Here is a 14,883-nt window from a genome sequence, read left to right as displayed (position 1 = left end):
TTAGAAACCTTAGAGAAGTGATTCATTTCACAAATGGATCCAGTCGAACAGGTTGAAGTATGTTGTAATTTAAATTTGCAAGACTAGACAAAACAACTAACTGCTATTTCAGAGGTTATCGAAGCGGAGCCGGGCGCTTTTTAATAAGGAATATGGGTTTTCATTAGACTACAACGACCCTATAGCGTGCGTAATCACATTTCTTTGCTAATCACACTTCTAACACTCCAACAGGGAGCGGATACGTTTTTCTTCAAAGATCTACAATGAGTATGGCACATCAAGGAACGGTCTTCCAGAACATATATCATCTAAACTTCCACCACCAAATAAAAAAAGCAAGGACACTTCACGACAAGATATCAATCCAGTCTTGAACGAAATTATCCCCCCGCCACCTGTACCAGGCACAATCAAAGAGTCTTCATCAACTTCGAACGCGCTTACAATACGACCAAGTGGAAATGGAATCCCAATTCAGGAGAGTACATTCAGTTCAAACAGTGGGTCACGCGCGTTGGCAGAGCGGCGTGCGATGCTGGAACCAATCAAACCAGACTATCATCCTCAGTGGAAACTCATGCGTGTTATTTCTGGCCATCTAGGCTGGGTTCGTAGTATCACCGTCGAGCCGGACAACCAGTGGTTTGCTACTGGTGCTGGTGATCGTACAATTAAGATTTGGGATTTGGCAACCGGAACGCTTAAGGTCACGCTCACTGGACATATCATGACAGTGCGAGGCCTTGCTGTCTCACCGCGGCATCCATATTTGTTTAGTTGCGGCGAAGATAAAATGGTTAAATGCTGGGATTTGGAACAGAATAAGGTTATTAGGCAATATCATGGTCACTTGAGTGGCGTATACGCGCTAGATCTTCACCCGACTCTTGACGTTCTTGTGACAGCAGGCAGGGATGCGGTAGCTAGAGTATGGGATATGAGGACGCGAGTGCCGGTACATGTTTTGAGTGGACACAAGGGCACCATCAGTTCAGTTAAATGCCAAGAAGCAGATCCGCAAGTGATCACCAGTAGTATGGACTCGCAAGTCAGACTATGGGACCTGGCAGCTGGCAAAACTCAGACAGTGTTAACTCATCACAAGAAGTCTGTCCGAGCATTGGCAGTGCATCCAAAGGAATTCACTTTTGCGTCCGCAAGTGCGGATAACATCAAGGAATGGAAATGTCCCGAAGGTGCGTTCGTTCATAACTTCTCACCGCATCATAACGCCATCGTGAACACGCTCAGTGTCAACTCAGATGGCGTAATGTTTAGTGGAGCCGATAATGGATCGATGGCATTTTACGACTGGAAGTCGGGACAGAAGTTTCAAGATCTCGAGTCGACCGCCATGCCTGGATCACTTGAAGCTGAGAATGGCGTTTTCACGAGTACTTTTGACCAGACCGGATTGCGTCTAATTACTGGTGAGGCTGACAAGAGTATTAAGATATGGCGAGAAGTTTAGCGAAATATTGTATTCTATTCATTAAGTTAAATCACTTTATCCAACGAGTTTTATTTACTTAAATGAAGTCGTGAAAATTGCATGCACAATGATTTTTTAAAAAAAAATCCAACAATAAACCTTGCGCCAAACGCCATGAAATTCCAAAGATTACTTTTTTATCGCCATGTTATTTCCAGACTGTGATCTGACTGTGTATGTAATCTCGATCAAATTATTCGATTGCTCTATATCACTGAGTTAATGGGCACGAGATAAAAAATGATGCATGCCAGTGCTCACCGAAAGATTCTTTATAATTTTCTGCTGTTGTATTTAGGTCTTTGACAATACCTTCCGTCAATAACCTTACAGCTTCAAGAGATGCCCTTAATACTTTCAGTGTTTCGAGTTCATCCATCTTAATTGACAAAAATCAGATGTTTCATCAAAAAAGTAGTCTTGGTAAGTAAACATGCTGTTGATAAACTCTTCATCTGGTTTAGGGTATAATAGATCTTTCCTTCCAGTAACTCTTTCCTGTAAAATGTTCTTCTCTTTGCCATCTTTATTGTCTAATGAGCGATGCTAAACATTTCTTGAAGGGCGCAATCCTACACGGGTTATGAGCCTCGTATCTTGTCAATTGAACTTCTCAGTCTCGAACTTATTGATTGGTTTGGTGTCTCAGTAAAGGGGACTAGTACTTGCGAGAATTTAACTTCGCCTCTTTCAGACTTTCCTTTCTTCTTTCCACCAAGAGTCTTACCATCTGGAAACTCTGCCCGATAGCAAAATGACGTATCGTGTCCTTTCTTCTTACAAAGAAAACAATAATTCTCAATATTGTATCCACGCACATTTTTGCAATTGTATCGGATCGGGCATTTATCACATCAAACGCATCCAGACGAAGTTTTATTATTTTCGTAAACCTCACCGCTCGTGTGAGGAACAGGTGCGTTCTCATCTGGATAGCGTGAACTCTCTCTAGCCTGAATAATATCTTCGAAAGTCGAATAAATATTTTCCGGAGGAGGCGACTGTGCAATGAGGTTGTCCACTATAGCATGATATTCCCTAGTGGACGGACTAATGCGAGCATACGTCAGTCGAAACCTCAAGTCCTGTGATAACTCTACTTTCTCCTTCAGAAGTTTCTCAAAGAAGAGATCCATGCTGGTTAAGAACTCCAAAATTGTCATTTTGGATGGTTTAAAGGAAAGTGTCGAACCAGGGAATTGGAAGTTATATTTTTTCTTCGAATTGTTGTAAACCTTGCCGGTCAATTGCTGAATAGAATCAATTACATTCGTTGAATCTAAATCGTCCGATACATGCTCGAGAACTAGAAGGTGTAGTTCCTCGGATAGGGTTCTCCTTATTAAGTGTCCAACCTTTTTCCGATATCGTGTTTCAGCAACTTCCGGGCTAAATTCTTTGACTTCCTTAGGAAAAACTGCAAGTTTTCTAAAGAAGTACTCGGGTTCATCAAACCATTCCTCTAAATCTGCTCTAACTAATCCATACCAAGCTACAAACTCGGTATCTGAGCAGTTGACTTTCAATCTTTCTTGACATACAAAAAGGATGGGGTAAATATTTTTCGCTGCTTTGTATGTTTTGGCCAAGAGTGGATTCTGGATCATTCTCTGTGTCTGACCAATCTTTCTTCGCCTTGGAACTTCGCAATCTCAAACTTGACTGGTTTTAATCATCAGGGCTTATAACGTGTTAGTTGATGAAGGGGCAAGGTTCGACTAAGTAGCAGATACAGGTGCGACGTTTCATATGTGCGGTAATGAAGACACGTTTATTAATCTTGTGGAGTCTCCGAGGGAGTTTCGAATCATTGCGCTGATCATGTCCATTATTGTTCTGTTTGCTCTTTCAGCTATGCCATTCTGATATGAATGAAAAGGCAGAGTGAACTCGTGTCGAATACCGAATCATTCTAATTCATCCTTCAATTCTGTGTATTCTCCACCGTTATCTGACCGCAATGTTTTGATCTCATGTCCAGTCAACTTCTCCATAAACGTTTTGTAATGTTCAAAATACCATTTGATATCAGATTTTATTTTTCATAGGGTAGATTTTTATGTGACGAGCGTTCCTTCGTAACAGCACCTTCCACTTCGAGAGGACCACATACATCTGAATGTATGCACTCTAGAGGCTCATTATTGTGCACGCGAGCCCCAAGGGGTGATCTGCGGGTGGTTTTGTTTAGCTCGCAAGTTTCGCAGACTTGGTCTTCCTTGTCAGTCAAGTTTGTGATTCCCTCAACTGACTCATGGCGTGCCATTTTCTGATGGTCTCTGTGCTAGTATACCCTAGACGCGGGTGCCAAAGGGCCATGCTCAGATTCACTTCTCCCGCATGATACGGTGCAGTGCGATAGACCAAGAGCTTACCTGCATGAAATTTTCTGTCAGTAACAAATGATAAATTTTTGATTGAATCGCAAATGACCATTGTTTTATCTTCAATTACACACTTGTAACGCTTGTTAGCAGCTAAGGCTTCAAGTGAAACAATTGATCCTTCGAATTCTTTAACATATATTAATCGAACAGATGGATAGTGGATTCAAATCGATCCGAATTATTAAAATTCAAATGATCATCCTCCACTAACCGACTTTGGATTATATCTCCATTAGTTTGAGATAATAGTTTATGGCCACACGCATTCCGCAATGCCCCGGCAATAAGAAACGCGATGTTGACGACGTCTAAACCAGGATTCAACAAACTGGACGAATTAATGCCTAACGACAAACCATCACTTAATTTGTTTAGATTTTTTGGTTGTTTGTGTTACGCAATGGAAGCCAAAAGCCTCAGCAGATATGGGGAAATTGGGCCACGCGGGCAATAAAATCCATTTATATTGGCTCTTCATGGTTACGCAAGAGATAAGTAGTATTGGCGAGCTTATCGAAGAAAGAGTTTGGGAGACTGTAGATGTGCGTTTTTTTGAGCATCTTTTATTAAAAAGTGAGATACCTTTAGATTCCGAGGGAGATTCAACTGTATAGAAAAGACGCTAAACTTTTACGCGGAAGCCAATAAGTTCATCATCTTCCAATGGACTGCTTAAGGCAATGGAAGATGAAATGTAGTCGGTCGTTGGCAAATAAGACGTGGAAATTAGGCCTGCGTCAGTCAAACATCGTCAAAAATAGGTGGGTTGTTAGCTCCCAAACGGGACGAACATGGTAATATCGAGAGATACAAGGCACTACTCGTTAGAAAAGATTGAGATTTTCTCACCCGATGCATGACAGTACGGTTCGTGTTTGGCCTGGCAGCCAACAAAGGTTAGGTCATGTACCACCTGATGTAAAAATAACATTCTTCTGGCAAGTTAGAAAATGTTACAATGGGCACAAAACGATATATATAAATAAATTAGTTTATTCAATATTGTTTGTTAAAGCAGAAAAATGCACCTTCGATACAACCGAAACTGAATTCCTGGGTTATATCGAATCCTGCTTGATTTGCAAATTCAAATTGTTCTGGCACTGACCAATTAGATTCAACTTGATTCTTAGTTAATCTTAATTAATTTGCATTAATGCTGATTGCATTTCTTGGCAGATACTTATTCAGATACAGTGCCAGAACAAGAAGTTACATATCCAGTTGAATTTGCAAATCAAGGAGCTATCTGGGAGGGAGGCTCCTTTGACACTTGCAGTTGCGGTGGAACGGCGAGTCATGGAACGCTTATTCATTTTTGACATTTTTGGCGCTGAAATGAGAGTGGATGCTGTCTCGCATGATGGAGTCCATCTGAAGAGTACAGATTGTCGACTTTAATTTAAGAAATAAACTAAAAAACAATTTATTGCTTACTAATTATTTAGGTAAGTTAAATTAAAAACTTAAATCAAAAAAAAACCTTTTTTTACATGAAATGGTTCGATGGTCTAGTTGGTCATGGCATCTGCTTAACACGCAGAACGTCCCCAGTTCGATCCTGGGTCGAATCATTTTTTTTTAAATTTACGCGCAATTTTTTTTTTGTAACTATTGTACATATAAATCTCGATAAATTAAGTGAATCCCACCTACGTCAGCCACAACGAAAATAGCCATAGTTTATTCGTTTGTACGTTTTATAAATTATTCATTTGAACAAATCATCACAACGGATGATTTGAGTATTGGTAAACTAAAATGAGTAATGGGACTTCGCGATCAACTGAAGTGACGGCCCTAGTAGTCGTCCATACTGAATGTTAAAATATATGGATTGATCGACGAACGCACCAAAGATAATTTATTATTTATATTTTTGTTATAATCGAAAATGTTGACGAACAATTACAAATTTAGTGGAAAAAATAAATAAATAAATTAGTTGCACTGACTAAATCTTGTCGTCATCGCATGCCAACGCAAGAAAGAACTGGCAGCGCTGAAGGCGGAATCGTCGTCTAAGCCAGCGCAACAGGACGACGACGATGATGATGATGGTGATGAACAAGGCTCCAAGTCTCAACTAGATTTAGTGATGGAAGTTCGCGATCAACTAAAGACTAAAGTGTCAACTAAAGACTAAAGTGTCGAACTCAATTCAACGTGTCCCGCAAGTGTATGCACAACCAGAAGGTTGAACACTGGTTTGCTATCCTTATGGGAGAGTTGAACAAGATCAAGTCCTTTTCCCACTTAACACTCACTGAACGCGCAAAAGTCTACCTAAATAAGCACACCAACGCGAATTATAGTAGCCACTATTCTAAGTAATTTAGTTATATATTATAGTTAAGTTAATTACGATTCCTATTATTATTAACTAATTCTTTGTCGAGTTAATCTACTTATTCAAGTGACCGTGTTGAACGGACTCAAACGAGTGCCGTTCTTACTAAACTACATAAGTTAGAGGCGAGGAATTTTTTCCTAAAATAATCCAGTGTCCCAAACGCGTCACTAAATAGTGACAAGAAAAAATTAAAAGTAAAATAAAACAAAAACCAACGAATAACTTAACAATCTGACGAGGGAAAAAAGAATTCAATAAAGGAATTTTATCACAATGACAAAATCCCCGTTTATTGATAATATTAAGACGAAGTTGGGTTCAGCATGCCTGAGGATGTACTCCAACACCGTCACCTGTAGTCCATACTGAAAAACACATGCTGAAAAAAAAAACTTATACCGTCGATTAAACAAAACACTTAAAAAAATATAATTTAATAAATTTTGTTACAAAAAATAAAAATTTGGGGTCATCCCGGGCTCGATCCGGGGTCTCCTGCAAATTGCTAGATACAACCAAGCAGAGCTTCGATAACCCGAAGCAGGCATACTACCACTATACTAATGACCCAATTTTTTAAAATTTAAAGATTTTAAAGGAATTTAATTTAAAATCGGGGTTAGGGTGGCGGGTTCTCTCGATATCCGACGTGCGCGGTATCATGCTACGATCGTTACCGCTGTACAAAATCTCCATATCTCTAGACGCAGGTACCCATCCCAAAGCGATCCAGCCCAGGACGTTAGATGGTTTCAGGATCTGTTTACACGCGCCGCAGCGGCACTCGTCTGCGATTAATGGTGATCGTTTTGTGTTTTCATTATAATGTTTAAAAAAAAAAAAAAAAAAATCCCTGTTGTCGTCTTTGTATCGGATATTTTGCTTCTCTCTTCATCTTTCTGTTATATTCTCTGTTTCTTCGCTCCGTTACGCCATTCTTGGTTTACTTTCGTTTGTCTCAATTTGTTCTTGATTTCCTCCTACACTAAGTAGTCAATACAACATAGGGCATTCTGTGTCCCTTTTTAAGATTAAAAAAAAAAAAAAAGAAGTGATCTTTTTTTCTCTTCACGGTTTCTCAACGAGGATGTGCTCAATCCCTTGGCGGCTGCTGTACGTCCTCCCTGTGTGTAGGCCTTCTTCTATCGTCCTCCAGCATGGATTTGAATTGAATAGTTAATGCATGCTTATGTAAGATAAAAAAAAGTTTTGTAAAATAAGTGTTTGATTGACCCACCAACGCCACATACTCGGCGATTGGCTCGAGGAATCCTACTTGCTAGGCACTCCTGCGGGCATGGAGAAGGTGCAGGCCTGTCTCTTAGCCTTGTGATCATGAGCAGCAAATAGCAGGTAATTGGACATTTTTCTAGTCAAGTCCACTTTTTCTCTCGGGGTGATGATGCCTTGCACTATGTACAGGAAATCAGGAGGATGTTCGGGATGGATTTTGTTTTAATTGCTTACTGGAATTTGTACTGAAAGGTACCATCTGTTTGTTTGAAGAAGTTTTGCATGTTGTTGTTTCTACAGTATATTGTAACGTATACAGACCTGACGTTGGCGTATGTGCCTACATCGAGCCTTAGGCTCAGTCAATAAAAATTAATTAATCAATCAATCAATTCACGGTTCGCATGCTTGGTTTTCTTAATTCTCTGATAGTTTTCTTTGTTCCTTTAAGGTCTCCTTTCTTATCTGTAACAGTTTTTTTAATATTTTTGATAAAGAAAAAAAAAAAAGGGAAAATAAAACAAAAAAAAAAAAAAAAAAATTATAATTTATTAGTTTATTAGCTTGCTTTGTAGTGTTTCTTCATGGTTTTCTGTTTTTTGTGTTTTTCAATTTTCTCGTTCTTCTCTCTTTGGATTTATTTCAATCGATCGACTTTTCTTTTTTTTATCTTTATTAAAAGGAGCCATACAGCACCCCGATTTATATTATTTTATGAATAAATATTGAACATCAACCATAACCATATAGGCATATAAGAAAGTAGAGGAAATAAATATAACACAGCATAAAAGTAATATGAAAAGAGGGAAAAGAAAGCAAAAGGAGCAATAAGGATGACAAGGAATAAGCAGGAAGGACAAAGGATACCCACAGAACCCAGAGACTCCTCAAACTATTGACTATCTAGCTTGAATGGCTCCCGGCAAAGGCAGACCGAATGGTAATCGCGGTTTTACTAGGGTCCCCGTGAAATGGGATATGCCGACGTGCGTGATGCACATTCTGTATGGCCGAGACAGCGGCAGCATGGAATTTGGCCCGCGAAATTTCCAGGGGTCCTAACAGAATCTCCTGGGGTGACCAGAAGTCACAGTGTATAGCAACCAAGGGACATTCATAGATGCGGTGGGCTGCAGTATCCAGCCCCTCTTGACACAGTGCACAATATTTATGTCTAGACACAACGCTCGATTCCCGAACGATTTAAGAACTCGCAGCAGTAGGGCGTCCGTCGCACCTACTGGCGTCTCCCGTTGAAAGGGCAATCCATCTTCAAATGGTCCCCCTGTCCACAGATCCAACAAAAGCCTTGCTCAGATCTTCTCGCTCTGTCGTCCGCTGACACGCGCGGCCTTGGCGTGTCTATGCGTGCTTGCAGTTTCCCCGATTGCATGGGCTCGGGGCCGGAACTTGCCCCCGTGCCGAAAGGTCGTCGGAAAGCGGGATTCGCGACTCGGTCCGCGAAATTGCGAATGGACAGTTCGTTGGCCGATTCAACCCTGTTGTTCTCAGTCAAGATCGCCGCATCGATAGTCGTCTGGTAATCTTTCGGACGCCCTAACCTGGCAATACCCTGCCTGATCTCCAACTTCAATCCATCACAAAAAGAGTCTTTTAAGGCAGCATCATTGTACTGCATATACGGTGCCAACGATTGAAACTCGGCGACATAAGCAGCCACACTAGTGACCTGTCGGAGGCTGCGGAACCGACGTTTACGCGCGGCCTCATCGTCCCTACCCCTGAAAGTAGCCAAGAAGTGGTTTAAAAAATCGTCAAACGTGACATATCGTTCCCTCTCCGCATGGCGTACAATTGGGTTCACAAACTGCAATGCTGAGCCATGTAAATAAGACTTGAAAAGGATACGCAATATTCTCAAAAGGTTAGGTTCCAGGTTTATATCAACTGGAACTCTAACACTAAAAAGGACAACTAATCCCTTAATTGTATTAGCTGCTAACTAAGAAAAATGTGTGATGAGATACATAAATAAGTAAGCGAAAGGCTGATCGATTGAAATCAATCCAAAGAGAGAAGAACAGGAAAATTGAAAAACGCAAAACAGAAAACAGAAAACCATGAAGAGACACTACAAAAACGAAAACCATGAAGAAACACTAAAAAGCAAGCTAATAAACTAATAAACTGATAATTTTTTTTTTTTTTTGAGTAAACAGATCCTGAAACCATCTGGCGTCCTGTGTTGGATCGCTTTGGGATGGGTACCGGCGTAGAGAAATGTGTAGATCTTGGACAGCTGCTACGATCGTAGCGTGATACCGGGCTCGTCTGCCCTTTTTTAAGATAAAAAAAAAATCCTGAGTTCACAGGTTCGAATCCGGTGTGCGTCTATTATTATACTCGTGGGCTTGACGTTTCTTCTGTCTTTTTTTCACACCTTTACTTTCCATGCATTCACTTTTTATGTACGTATATATTCCAAATACATTCCAGGGTTTTCATCGGGATTGCTCGGTTTCCCTGTATTGAGATAAAAAAAGGCAAAAATTGTCCTTTTTAAAATAAAAAAAAATGGAAATCTGGATGAGATTCACTTGTGAGAAGACCTCTGTGAAGCTCTCCGGGCCGCTTTCCTGCCACTGGAGACTCGGCCAAAACCTTTCCGCGTTTTTTGGAACTGCATCAGATTACAACCGTACACAGATATGCCGAAAATTTCCGAAATATCGAATTGACTTGTCAGATGATATCTCGGAACTCCTCGGTATAAATACTATGAAATGGATATAATTAACAAAGTTTTAATTTAATAATGAATACTGGTTATTAACTTTCCCTTTCATTTGGTGGTATAACCGCTGGTAGCCTGAAGGTGACATGCCTTTTGGTGAGTGAAATTCAAAAAAGACATTATGAAGTCACTAGAATGTATAGGCGATTTGCCAGGAAAGAACTGGCAGTTTTGGTGTGTACGTTATATGCAATTGTAATCTGGACATTGTATAGTTTTATTTGATACTAATCATAAAACATTGCAAAAAAATAATCTTTGTTCATATTTGAAGTGGCTATGTATAAATAATTGAAGATCCTTGTCGTATAGTGTAAATGCTGCTGGCACAGATATATCGTATAGGTAAGTGTATCGATCTGGCACGACATTTGCCATTAAATGCGTGGACCTTGCGCTTTCGATCGACAAAAAAGGGAGTGCCTGTTTACCATATCTGCCTTAAAATTGAAGTCTCACACACGCCTTATTCATAGTTCTGAAAAATGCAACAGAACAAAAGTTGCTACGAATTTCTTCGATCCAATGCCTCTAGTTGCTTCATTTGTTGAATCTGTTCATCAGTCATCCCAGCATATCTTGGATCCCACTAAAAAAATTAATAGTTAATAGTTGCATTAAGTTTAAAATAAATTAATGTAAAAACATACGCTCTCGGGCAACTTTTTAGACGGTTCGGAATCGGAAAACAAAGACGTGACGAATAATACAGATGACTGAAAATGCTGTTAGGCAAGGAAAATTGAGCAAGAAAAAGGATGTAAATTACAATTGTGATAAATGATATTGGCAGAACGTATTTCTGTATAATAATTAACAAATTAAATCAAAACTTGTCATTCAAAGTAATACTTTTTTCTTTCCTAATGTCCAAAGGTATAACTTGGAAGCCTTTGGCTCTGCGTTCGGAACAACCCGTCTTTGATTCCGATTTGTGCCTTGAAGTGACGGATTGTCGACAACTCCTTCAAGAAGGTTCTTTACCAAATCCTTATTGTCAGACATATCAGAGTATGCAATAAGAATGCAATTGGAATATATAATAGGCTTGTGACTTAAAGACCACGCTTTGCGCGCTACCAGTTAGATCGAGGAAGGCACATTCTGAGATTTACGCATGCCGCAGCCCGGAGCACAACTAACAGTGGTTGTCAACCCTATTACACGAACCCAGGAGCTCCTCACATGCTCGACAACCAATACACAACCAATCCATCTTTTTTTTCCTTCTGAGTTCAAATGAATGTTGTTTGGCATCGATTTTAAGCTCGGAAACAACTTCAAACCTGCCTAACTGAGCGTAAGGCACTTCGGATTCGGTCTCCGCCATCGTGTCCACTCGTGGTCGCCACCCATGAAGCAGACTGGTTCAGCACGCTTTCGGCAGCGGAAAATTTCCGTTAAGCAGAGTCTACAAGTTATACGCCAATCGGACATCCCAGATTTAGAGGATGAACACCAGAGAGACATCCAGCAGATCGAAACAGGCGTTGAAAAAGGCGAAGAGGAAGTGAGTGAAGATTTTCCACCCTAACCCTGCATGATGACAAAAGAAAGTTTGGGCGGTTGCTAACCAGGCCGATAGGAACATCACTTACAAGCTGCAATTAATGCGTCTATAGCGGCTGCTTCAGGTGCGAAGGTTGAACAGATATATATTCCAACTCCGGATGCATCCAAGGTATTTGAAGGGTACTCCAAATACTACAATCGAAAGTTCACGGAACCGACTACATATATCCGGTTCTCATCTACTGTGGAGGACACGAGTGGATGTCCTTACTGCCTAGATGAAAATGATTTCGAGTTTTTAGATAAAATAAATTCTACGAAGAAGCCTGCATCTCAACAATGCTCCGAGGATGTTTTCGAAGTTATAATGCAGCAGTTTGAAACTGCAATTGCTGAACGACAACCATTTTTGGCAACAGATATTAGCCAGATTTTGCCATTCGAGGAGTTAGAAAGTGCTTTCACAGACATGGGAGTACCATTGTATATACAATTTGCGAAGATGATTTATCCGCATTGGAAGGAACGGAAGGTCGAGCGGAAAGGGAAGCCAATTATGTATGCTCTTCGGTTTGAAGAACATGACAAGGATGATTCGGATCCTTATGTTTGCTTTCGTAGACGGGAATTTCGGCAAGTACGCAAGACGCGTCGTTCCGATGCGCAAAGCTCTGAGAAATTGCGGCGACTGCGAGCTGAAATGGAAATTGCTCGTGCACTTACCGAGTTTGTTGTCAAGCGCGAGACGCTGCGCAAAGAAAGTATGCAACTTGAATGGGATACTTTTAAACAGCGGGTAATAGTCAAGGATCTTAAGCGGAAGCTCGGAATTAAAGGTGACGATGACGATCTTGTAACTAAGAAAAAGAAATCAAGCAACACCGAGGTACCAACTAAGACTCAGGTTGCAGCACCAAAGGTGCCTGAGGTTGAACTTGTTACATTAGATAGCATATATCGCAAGCGAGAATCTGTCATTGAAGCAGCTATTGAAGAGAAGATCAATATGAGAAAAGAAATGGACAGTGGATGGGAAGATTACACCGACATGGTAACAGGATGGCTTGGTGTTTTAGAGGAGAGTATGTATTATAGCAATTATTGATCAGGAGTTAAGGGAAACTATTTGGATGTTGCCTTTTTTTGTATTATCTATTTTTATTTATTCTGTATTATATATACTTCAACATTTTTTATGTCCAATATATATTCGGTAGCATGATAGGTTTATTTTATTACTCGTCTGCTATTATTTATTAGTTGTATACTATTTATATAAATGACATGTACATTAAATATTTAACACTTTATTTTCCATTTTTGTAATGTCATTTGTCAAGACCAATGCAGTGGCTCGTTTTGCAGACCCAGGTGACGTACACCTCCGGCCAGAGACGTTAACACCAGAGCTAAGTAGACCTGAAGACAAAACAACCTTTGAATAGTATGAGCGTACTGGCCTATGATACCCGTAGCCTCCTTACTGAACCCGGATCCACTTGAGACTGACTGGCTCTTGTTAACTCAAGCCAAGCTGAGTGCAGTGCATTGCTTGCGGCAACACTCAACCACGCACTGGCTCATGTGGTATTCCATGTATCGTACTGTGCCAGGCTGCAAAAAGCCATCGAGTTTGATCACGATTATTTCTTTTTATGAAAGTGTGTGTACATGCAAGTATATTACCCCACAACTTTCACCAAGCACTGTCATACTGCCGTCATTGAAAAGCCAAACAAGAGTTTTTGTTATTACTATCCCATTGATCTACAGCCAGTCATCAACAAGATCCCGAGAGTGCAGCCCAGGCAGTTGCAAGAGCTACAACGCGCCTGACTCCGTATTGTCCATGCTGCGTGTAATTGAGACTTCGCCCGCGGGGTTCCTCTGCCGCGGCCATGATCATCGGCATCCAAGGCGCGTTCGATAATGAAAGTCATTGCACCCTACCAAACAATATGAACGAAATGCGCTTATCGGCTACGGCCCGCCAATGGGAGTACGCTCATTCGTCTTCGGTCGTACCAGCTAGTTGATCCTTAGACGGCTAGCTCGGTCCGCAGTCCGATATCCCGAGCGGCATTCCGCTGTGGTCGCCTCTGTCACCGTTACTGTTCTTAATTTATACCACCCTACACTACGTACTCCGGCAAAGGTACGCGCATGTGTGCATGAGTACATGGGTGACATCACGATTGACAACCGGCAAACCATAAGAGAATGCTAACAAGCGCACGGAAGTTCTTCAGACCTGCGTTAAATAGACAACGAATTGGTTCACCGCAATCGATCTCGGCGAGAAGTTGGGTTACACCCACTTTCACACACAGGCGTGCTCCCGCCTTGACTCTTCTGGACCAGTGACCATGCATGCGCCTAGATCAGCCTGAAGTTAAACTTCTAGAGCATCACCTTCGATTCTCGCCTCGCGCTCTGGTCACACATTCAAAATGACCTATGCACCACGCGTGCAAAACTTTGGTTACTGGCCATGCATTACGAAAGATTTTCTTCGGCTTGTGCGCGACCCATATATGAGTATGACTTGACCGTTTGGTACAACTACCTTACGCAGAAACAGATTCTACAATTGCAGGTAACCACGGGACTATAAGGCATCCATTAAGAATACACAAAACCACCACACTTCACAGCCTTCCACGCAACAATAGAGATCATGCCAATCACTCAGTGACTTACTTGCCTTGACCGTGTTGGCAGACTATATATGACAGCAAGAATACGTACGCGTCATTAAACAATTAGATTGATTGATTAATTTTTATTGACGGAGCCTAAAGCTCGTGTAGATCATTAAATATTTTAAATCTATTTAGTTTATTTTATCTTCAATAATTAATAATTAATTAAATAACACATACGCCAACGTCAGGTCTATATATTTTACAGTATCTTGTAGAAACAACAAACAACATGCAAAACTTATTCAAACAATTGTAATCACATAAGTTGTTTTTTTTTTTCTCTTAACTAGGACACTAGGTGCCCCTGACGTGTATTATTTATTCATAATATCGAAAAAACAGAATATTATAGACATCAACAACAATGAAACGTTAAATCAGTAAATCACGATATAAACAGTAAAAAAAGTAACACATTGACAACTATAACTGACAAGCAC

At 40.6% G+C, this 14,883-nt stretch overlaps 4 protein-coding genes and 2 non-coding genes across 6 annotated transcripts; 3 read left to right on the top strand and 3 right to left on the bottom strand.

Moving 5' to 3' along the window:
- Positions 1 to 33: 33 nt before the first annotated feature.
- V1514DRAFT_352318 (WD40-repeat-containing domain protein) lies at positions 34 to 1,474 on the top strand (the record flags this gene model as incomplete). Its single annotated transcript, XM_066929492.1, has 3 exons — positions 34 to 57; positions 113 to 186; positions 235 to 1,474. 3 exons carry the CDS (start codon positions 34 to 36, stop codon positions 1,472 to 1,474), a joined length of 1,338 nt encoding a protein of 445 aa, XP_066783223.1.
- Positions 1,475 to 1,984: 510 nt separating this feature from the next.
- V1514DRAFT_71130 (uncharacterized protein) lies at positions 1,985 to 3,316 on the bottom strand. The gene has a single exon (XM_066930119.1). The coding sequence runs from the start codon at positions 3,100 to 3,102 to the stop codon at positions 2,350 to 2,352; it is 753 nt and encodes a 250-aa protein (XP_066783222.1). The 5' UTR covers positions 3,103 to 3,316; the 3' UTR covers positions 1,985 to 2,349.
- Positions 3,317 to 5,382: 2,066 nt separating this feature from the next.
- Positions 5,383 to 5,456, top strand: V1514DRAFT_t54. The gene has a single exon. It is a non-coding gene; the product is annotated as a tRNA-Val (tRNA).
- A 1,244-nt stretch (positions 5,457 to 6,700) lies between these two features.
- Positions 6,701 to 6,805, bottom strand: V1514DRAFT_t47. The gene has a single exon. It is a non-coding gene; the product is annotated as a tRNA-Pro (tRNA).
- A 3,926-nt stretch (positions 6,806 to 10,731) lies between these two features.
- Positions 10,732 to 11,231, bottom strand: V1514DRAFT_320058 (uncharacterized protein; the record flags this gene model as incomplete). Its single annotated transcript, XM_066925983.1, has 4 exons — positions 10,732 to 10,815; positions 10,877 to 10,942; positions 10,996 to 11,028; positions 11,079 to 11,231. The coding sequence occupies 4 exons, from the start codon at positions 11,229 to 11,231 to the stop codon at positions 10,732 to 10,734; spliced, it is 336 nt and encodes a 111-aa protein (XP_066783221.1).
- A 178-nt stretch (positions 11,232 to 11,409) lies between these two features.
- V1514DRAFT_331038 (enhancer of polycomb-like-domain-containing protein) lies at positions 11,410 to 13,003 on the top strand. Its single transcript, XM_066927616.1, has 2 exons — positions 11,410 to 11,736; positions 11,812 to 13,003. The coding sequence occupies exons 1-2, from the start codon at positions 11,581 to 11,583 to the stop codon at positions 12,841 to 12,843; spliced, it is 1,188 nt and encodes a 395-aa protein (XP_066783220.1). The 5' UTR covers positions 11,410 to 11,580; the 3' UTR covers positions 12,844 to 13,003.
- The last annotated feature ends 1,880 nt before the right edge of the window (positions 13,004 to 14,883 follow it).

This window comes from Lipomyces japonicus, assembly GCF_038497905.1.
Source record: "Lipomyces japonicus strain CBS 7319 unplaced genomic scaffold V1514scaffold_20, whole genome shotgun sequence".
Classification (NCBI taxonomy): domain Eukaryota; kingdom Fungi; phylum Ascomycota; class Lipomycetes; order Lipomycetales; family Lipomycetaceae; genus Lipomyces; species Lipomyces japonicus.
The sequence above is the reverse complement of the archived record's forward strand: the minus strand, read 5'-3'. Positions and strand labels throughout refer to the sequence as shown.

Coding starts and splice junctions, on each gene's coding strand:
- V1514DRAFT_71130 (XM_066930119.1), bottom strand. CDS start 3,102: ATGATCCAGAATCCACTCTTGGCCAAAACATACAAAGCAGCGAAAAAT.
- V1514DRAFT_331038 (XM_066927616.1), top strand. CDS start 11,581: ATGAAGCAGACTGGTTCAGCACGCTTTCGGCAGCGGAAAATTTCCGTT. Junction 11,737..11,811: donor TTGAAAAAGGCGAAGAGGAA/GTGAGTGAAGAT, acceptor CCAGGCCGATAG/GAACATCACTTACAAGCTGC.